This window comes from Micropterus salmoides, unplaced genomic scaffold (genome assembly GCF_014851395.1).
Source record: "Micropterus salmoides isolate LMB-PRFRI ecotype aquatic unplaced genomic scaffold, ASM1485139v1 Ms_hic_scaffold_4531, whole genome shotgun sequence".
NCBI lineage: Eukaryota > Metazoa > Chordata > Actinopteri > Centrarchiformes > Centrarchidae > Micropterus > Micropterus salmoides.
The window spans coordinates 2,878-10,938 of NW_024043964.1; the positions used below are offsets into that span (position 1 = coordinate 2,878).

General features: G+C 38.9%; 1 protein-coding gene across 1 annotated transcript; it reads right to left on the minus strand.

The window, feature by feature from the left end:
- Nucleotides 1-1,137: 1,137 nt before the first annotated feature.
- Nucleotides 1,138-7,780, minus strand: LOC119887941 (CD209 antigen-like protein B). Its single transcript, XM_038698468.1, has 9 exons — nucleotides 7,125-7,780; nucleotides 6,594-6,672; nucleotides 5,375-5,495; nucleotides 2,881-2,982; nucleotides 2,525-2,602; nucleotides 2,334-2,378; nucleotides 1,740-1,891; nucleotides 1,477-1,601; nucleotides 1,138-1,384 (listed from the first exon to the last, which is right to left on the minus strand). The coding sequence occupies exons 1-9, from the start codon at nucleotides 7,778-7,780 to the stop codon at nucleotides 1,183-1,185; spliced, it is 1,560 nt and encodes a 519-aa protein (XP_038554396.1). The 3' UTR covers nucleotides 1,138-1,182.
- Between the last annotated feature and the right edge of the window lie 281 nt (nucleotides 7,781-8,061).

Consider the following 8,061-nt stretch of genomic DNA (forward strand, 5'->3'; position numbering starts at 1 on the left):
TCAGCTCGTGACTGGTGAACAACCTGCAGTGTTTGAGAGCGATGTGCTCATGTGTGTTTCTCTGTCTGCAGAATCAGGACCTGATGTGGTCCATTCTGCGTCCAGAACTGCCAAACTGCTGCGTTTACATGTGTTTATTTCTTTGTTCCTCTCTCTGTGCTGGAGTTCTTTAAGAACTTGGTGGCTTGATCCAGATTATTATTAAATTGGTTGACTTTTAATAAGAGTGTGTTTATTCACAGTGTATCAAGCTTATTAGTTCAATACATTTACTGCAAATCTGATATTCATATTTTACTCATGGATAGGGACGTTAGGCTAATGTATGAATGAGCACTTTAGAGATAATGATAGTAATTATATACATAAGCCTTTACATGGCTGGTCTGGTTGTATACTTGGAAAAGATTGTGAAAATGGAAGGAATGTTTTTTAATCGCCCACTAGAGGGCTGCAGCGCCACAATAACCAGCCTAGTTCAAATGAACGAAATGACTCAAAAAAAGATTAGTTCATTTTAATGAATGAGATTTGAATGAATGGGTCTGTCAAAATACTCGAACTTGCCATCACTACTAACAAACTTAACTGCAGGTCGATATCAGTAATCCCCCACTAGGGTACTTGCCCTGCTTCCTTAACACAATTCATAGTAAAGGTAACTCTGACACTAAGAACTAACACTTATCACTAGAACTAACGCTTCTGCGGATTAATATTCAATAACACTGTATGGTCAACGACTCAATACTATAAATTAACTAAATGTTTGGATTTATCAGGAACACAGTATCTGGATACTGTGAAACTTAAGTTAATAGCCCGGACTTGCATTTGCTTCAATCACTGAACTCACCGTGCCTATTTTTGGGACAGGCTTCGATACGGTACAGGCCTTTAATTCCTTTTGCACAAAACTCTTGCTCAGTAAAGATTGCCCCCTATCAAATTGTTTATTTCAACCTGTATGAATATTACTTGTATAAAAATGTGGCTTTTTTTCATCTGTCGTTTACCACACCAGTAAATCCATAAAATAAACTAAACATTATGTTGATATTTAACATTTAAATAAAACCAAACCAGGCGTCAAATTGAGAAATGTGTTTATTTGTCAAAATGTGTGTATAAAAATAACATTGCTCCACATACTGTACTGAGATTGCTTAACCAGACGGAGACTTAAACTGAACTACATTTCATAAACCAGTTTCCAGTTTCTGCTGGTTTCTCACAAATACTTCTGTGAGGCTTTTTGCAGGATTTATCAAACCAACACTTCAGGTCATGAGCTCCTGATTTCTCCCCCATCCTCGCACAGTCTTCTCCATCAGGATCTTCATATGTCCAGTTGTCTGGCTCAATGCTGCTCCAAAAGGACAAACTGAGATAGTGAGATAAAAAAGAACTGGTTCAACAAAACTGGAAACTTTGATATTGGAAATTGACAAAAACATCTGTTTACAACAGTGAAACCTTGTGTTCAGCGGAGAGCCATCTGCCCACAACCATGTGCCCTCTTCCTTTGAGTCTGTCAGTCCGATCCAGAACTTGTCCTCAGGTTCGTTCATTTTGTCTCTCAGTTTCAGCTCCAGGAATGTCTGCACGGGAAAGTTGATGAAAAGGCAACATGTAACATCACTTTTCTGAGCTGAGAGATCATGTTAACTAATGCAGAAATATAAGGATGTGATAAATGAAGCCAGTGAGCTACATGAACCTGCAGCAGTGTGTTATACCTGCTCCTCTCTGCTGTCTATCTTAACCAGGTCTCCTCCTTGTTGTTGACATTCATCTCTGCTGTTATTCCAGGATGAACTATTGGTGGAGAAATAATAGCACTTTCCTCCATGTTGCTCCCAGCCTTCCTCACATATCGGACATGACTCATCTTATAAGAGTGGACAGCAAAGACTTCAGTCAGGTGCAACGAACCACTGTTTATATTTGAGTGATTAATAAGCAGCAGGAGCTTTGAATCTGAGCGCAGCTGAGACAATCAGAGAGAAGCAACAGTTTTCTGCTTCACAGGTACAGTATGTTGCCAAATTGCCAATATAACTTTGTATTGTATCTGTCAGTTGATCACTGTTTCTTTCTTTCTTTGTTTTTTTGTGGGCTTTTTTGTCTTTATTTTTTTATGATATGACAGTTGAGGGATATGAAATGTCGGGGAGAGAGACAGAGAAGAGGGGATGACCTGCAGCAAAGGCCCACGGGTTTGAGCCTAGTGGTGAGCTAACCAGGGCTCCCACCGTTAATCATCATCAGAGGATGCAAAAATGTTAGAAAGGAAAAATCCATCTCTCACTTTTACTGCAGGAGGTTGTGGCATGTTTGCTGCACCGTGTTGCATGGTCTTTCATGGTGCAGTTGAGCTGAGAGATAATTAACAGACTAATATCAGAATTAAACTTAAAACCATCTGTTGATAACCATCCAAGTTTAATTAAACATATGCCACATTTTGAAGTGACCTCATGGACTAAACCTTTTAGACAGTTTCAAACACAAACAAGCTTACCTGTGAGATTACTTTTCACAGCTTCATGCTCAGCTGTCAGTTTTTGGAGACGTTCCAGGGTTTGACTGTTTTTATAAGCTGATTTTAAAAATGGAGGTCAAACATATTATTTGGTATATAACTTATTTAGTAAACTACTCAGTGTTTAAAGAAAACATCTGTTTATCAGAAGAGAATCACTCCAAGATTAACTTGTATATAAACATGTATATTAATATGAAAGCCGTTCTGTTGACATTAATTACATTTTAATGTTTTCTGTTCTGTTAATGCAAACAAACCCAAAAACCTGCTCAATCATCTGCCATCTTTCAGATTTCATGGGTCACTCTAAATGAATTACTTTACAAACTCACAGGTAACACCAAGAGCGATGACAGCAGCTGCCAGGAGAGCACTGAGAACTACCAAGGCCACTCTCTCTGACTTGAGCTTTGACCCTCCTTTTTGTTGGGACCCTGTTGAACAGAAGAAGACAGAAAATTCAAGTCACTCAATTAACCAGGTTAGTTAAGTTTTGAATGTTGAGGATGAATGAATGTGATTAAGGGATGAATGGAGGGAGGAAGTTGTCTGTTAAAGGAGAGGAGCGATTCCTGTATGGCAGCATTTCTTTTAAATACTTTAAACTCATTATTTGAATCTTTTGGCCACATCCAACATTGTAGAAAAGTCATCAAATATAGGAAAGCATAATATGTCTCTTTTAAGTCCGGTCTGGGACGGATCTCTTGTTGATATATACCTAGACTATACCATGGTGGAGGAAATATTCAGATCTTTTACTTGAGTAGAAATACTAATGCTACACTGATCCTGCATTGAAATGTTAATCTAATTTTTAAATCAACTAGTAACTAAAGCTGATAGATAAATGTACTGAAGTAAAAAGTACAAGAACAAAAAGGACTGAAAGAAAATTTACATATAGTACCTCAAATTTGTGCTTTAGAGTGAATGTCCAGATTGTGTTTGACTTTTTAAATATCTTTTACTGCAAACTGCTTTCTTCCTTCAAAACTGAAATTCAGATCCTAAAGCTGGGAACTTCTACTAAAAATCTAAATCTTTATAATCTAAAAAGTTCCCCTTTCTGCAAATACATGGCAAATTAACTGGAGTAATTCTACAGGTTAGAATCATTGTTTTAAAGAAGCGACACAGGTTGATATACTGAGATTTAAAAAGAAAAAAAGAGATTTGAACTTGTAACACTGAAAGATTCAGTATGGCTTTTAAATCTGTGGTAATCCATTTATGTTTTTGCTTTTAAGAACCTTTTGGAAACACTATCATAGCAAAACAAACATTTCATATATTCACACACAGAACATTTTCTGCAGGTTGCCCTTTTACCTGTTGCTGCTCTGAGCTCTTTCTTACATTGCAGGTTTCTTCAACTTCAGTTTATTTATAAGTTAATTTATTGGGCAGCAGTAGCTCAATAACGATAGAGGGTGGCCGGTTCAAGTCCAGCACGCACAAGTACAGAGTGTGGTAACTGGAGAGGAGCTGTTTGCGTTCTGTGTATGGTCGAGGCGCCCTTGACTATGGCCACTGAAACCCCAAGTCCCTAAATGCTGCAGCGGCAGCTACAATATGACAGGAAAAGGAAACATGAAGCTTGACACTTTGTTTAGAACATACACTTTGTGTGTATAGTTCCTTTTTTTTTTTTTTTTGACCACAAAATTTCTTCTTCACGCCAAATTTTGCAATAAACTACCAGACCTTCTCAACACGTCCTCTTTACCAAGTGGTACATGTTTTCTCTTTCATTCCTTCTTTCAGTTGATAAAAAGCGAGAGATATTACAAGAAAATGTAAAAAATGTGTCTGTCTGATTTTGACTTCTTTAAGCTATAATTGTGTATATCTTTTAGCCGTGACAGGCTACGGTATCCACATCGCCTCTTTCACAATGTAAGTTTCTGGGAAAATTTTAACCTGAAAATTAGCATAATGTGGGACCTTTATAGTTACGGAATATGTTTTTACAGTCACTTTTGAACATTTCTCAGATCAGAAGTGAAATTCTCAAAACCACTTCTACATCATAAAAGCAATTTCTCATTCTTTCAATATTGCAAACGTTTTTGGCACAGTCATGCGCATGATCATGTACAGTTATTATCTATTACTTATATGTTCATCACAATATATTAACTAGTTGTACCCCCCAACACAGGTATTTGTTTATTGGATAAGTCACTACATGCAAAATGGTTGAACCAGTTGTCATAATCTGTCAAGGATATTTTCTATACATGGCTATTAGACTTTTTTCTAACGTGTCCTGAAATAATGCTATGAAATGCTGTAAACCGTCTAGTCTTTCTCTTTTCTGTATTGCAATCACATGCTCTGTCAACAATGAACTTTGAATCCTGCCCAATCTCTTGCAATGTAAAACTTTGTACTGTCGAAATTGATTTAGGCCATATGGATCATTGTTATTAAACTTTAGCCATAGTTTACCTCAGAAAATACTATAATATAATACAGAGTACACTGTTATATGACGACATGGATAAACATTTTGACTATGCTGTTTGTAAACACTGACACAAGGACTTTCTCATTCTGATGGCGCTGACATTGTTCACTGAAATAAAGATTTCTATTGAGAAACTGACTAAGGATTCTGAGCATGTTCCGGGCTTTTTAGCACTTATTGTTTTTCAAATGTTGAGGATGATTCAAGAAATTTACCAAAGCAACTGAGAAAAACTGTAACAGTGCTCATCCAACCAAGGTTGAGGTCAAGGGCAACTGGATTTGGTTGAAGAGACTAGAAGATCCTTAAATGGATAGATATAGGCTACAGATAGTATCATAATTAAGACTTACCCCCGGCATTTGTATTTGCTCTTGTGAATTTCACATCGGAGTACACCACATCAGCTTCAGGCATTTTACTGCTGTGACCATCAGTGAGTTTTAAAGATAAAGAGATGCTGCTGTTTCCTTCCTGTGAGAGTCAAGGATGGGGAGAACTTGATGGTAAATATTTTACTTCCCTTTTTGTTCAGACGTGGCCGTGTGTGTGTGTGTTACACACAAAACATACGAAGAGAGCACGACATAGTAAATGCTGATGTAGACAGGCAGATGTTCTAAGCAGCCTACGTAGCCTGTTAAATAATGTAGCCTATTTTATATGATACAGTATCTTCTACCCCCCCCCCCCCACACACACACAATAAGTAGAAGACAGTTCTATATAAATAAGTAAGTAAAGCTTGCAAAGTACAATAAATACATGATAAATAGGTATTAAATTTTAAAAAGATTGAGTTAAAAAGATAAATAAAGAAATAAAATAAATCACAAATCTGCGCACACATGGACATACACATAGATCAATGAGTTAATCAGCCATTCATGTTTCTAATGGACGTGGGTACAAAACTTGTCATGGCTCTCTTGGTCCTGAATCTAAGTCATCTGTATTTCTGGCCTGAGGGTAATAGACTGTAGTGGCTGTGCAGTGTGTGAGTGGTGTCTGGGGCTATTTTCCTTTTTTTATCCTCCTGTTGTAAATACTGATAAGTGGTTCCTGCACCTGTCCGATTATTTTACTGCTCATTGTTATGATTTTGTTTAGTATGTTGCGATGGATGTTGGATAGTGATCCAAACCAGACTGATATATTGAAGGTAATTACAGATTCAATGAAGCATTTGTATCAGGACTGACTGGCTGACCCTGAAGTCTACGGAGCTTCCTCAAGAAAAAGAGGCGCTACTGACACTTGGAGAAAATGTTTTCACTGTTTGGTTGGAAGGAAAGTTATCCATTATTGTCCTGAGGTATCTATATGATTCAATCCTTTCTATTGGCTGGTTGTTGACTAACAGAGTGGGGATGATGGAAACATCTTTGCAGAAGTCAACAACCAGTTCCTTTGTTTTAGAGGGGTTGCGGTCAAGACAGTTCTGCTTGCACCACTCTCACTTGTAAGTCTCGTAGTAAATTAGTGGTATCCATGTCATCGGAATATTTAATGTATTTTATTCTGGGGTTAGTGCTCCTGCAGTCACTAGTGTATTGTGACTATAGTGTGTACAGAACCGGTGAGATTACAGAGCCATGTGGAGGACCGGTGGAGAACTGAGGTGACTGTTGACTCTGACCCACTGGTGTCTCTGTCAGAAAAGACAGGATCCAGAGAATAAGGTGCAGGTTCACGTCCATTTGGAGCAATTTTTGTCCCATTGGGTGAGGTTGCACCACGTTAAAAGCACTTGAGAAATCCACAAAACCAGTCTGATGAGTGACCTGGGCTTTTCAAGATGGGAATAAGTGCCATGTAGCAGTGTTAATATGGCATCATCCACACCTCTATGCTGTTTGTATGCAAACTGAGGGGGTCAACATGCAAACTGACCTCCTCCTGAAGCTGGGAAAGAATAAGCCTTTCAAAGCCTTTCATTACCAGAGATGTTAATGCCACAGGCCGTAGTCATTGTTGCAGGTGGGATTGCTCTTTTTGGCCATTGGACAGATGACTGAGGATTTCCAGGTTGATGGGGTTGTATGTTCTGACAGATAACAGAAAGAAACACCTGCCAGCTGGCTGCAACAGGCCTTCACCAACCGTCCACAGATCTGATCAGGTCCTGGTGCTTTGTTTGGTTTCATCCTCTTCAGCATGAGTTCCACTTCCTCCTGCCGCAACTCCAGATTTGGTTGTGCAGGATTCATAGGAGTGAGCTCAGCTATAAGCTCATTCCTCTCTTGTGAATAATCAGTCTGGTCAAACCTGGAGCAGAATTGACTGAGGTTGAGTTTCTCAACTTTGTTCTTGTATCCTTTCTTTGCTGATTTTATTTCCTTGTTCAGTCTGTTTTGGTTGAGTTTGGACTCAGTTCTGCTTCCTAAGTTGAATGCTATTTTCTTTTTATTAAGAGTGGTTTTTAGTGCTTTTGTAATCCAGGGTTTATTGTTAGAGAATACTTTCACAGTTTTTCGCGGGACAATCATATCCTCACAGAAGGTGATATAGTGGGTAACCACTTCAGCGGCTTCCTCTTGGCTGCTCCCCTGAGTTAACACCCAATCTGTGCAGTCAAAGCAGCCCTGTAGAGACTCAGCCACATTATCATCCCACCTTTTTACCAGCTTCTTGGTCACGCCATCTCTCTTCAGTTCTGTACGATAAGCAGGGATCAGATGGACCACATTATGGTCTGCAGTGCTAAGCGGTGTTTTTTTGTATGCATTCTTTACATTACCATAACATAGGTCGATCATTTTGTCACCTCTGGTGGTGCATGACATATTGTTGGTAGGTTGGAAGTGTTTTGTTTAGCCTGCTGCCATTAAAATCCCCTAAAATGAGAACTGGGGAATCTGGGGATGAACATTCAATCTGATGGACACGTGCCGCTGTGGCCTCTAAGGCCTCTATTTCCATTGGTAATCACGGCCCAGCCTGCGTTGTCTCAGTATCAGCTCTCCGCAGTCGTCCAAGTTCAGTGCTGGATAATCCATATTTCGCAGAAGCAGCAGGTCGTCCCTGTTGTACCGTAGAA

Excerpts from the sequence above, each read along its gene's own strand:
- LOC119887941 (XM_038698468.1), bottom strand. The coding sequence starts at position 7,780 with ATGATCGACCTATGTTATGGTAATGTAAAGAATGCATACAAAAAAACA. Across the intron at positions 5,496-6,593 it reads TCTGTAATCTCACCGGTTCT|GAAGGAAACAGCAGCATCTC; the intron begins GTACACACTATA and ends TGACTCTCACAG. Across the intron at positions 1,385-1,476 it reads GGCTCTCCGCTGAACACAAG|TTTGTCCTTTTGGAGCAGCA; the intron begins GTTTCACTGTTG and ends TCACTATCTCAG.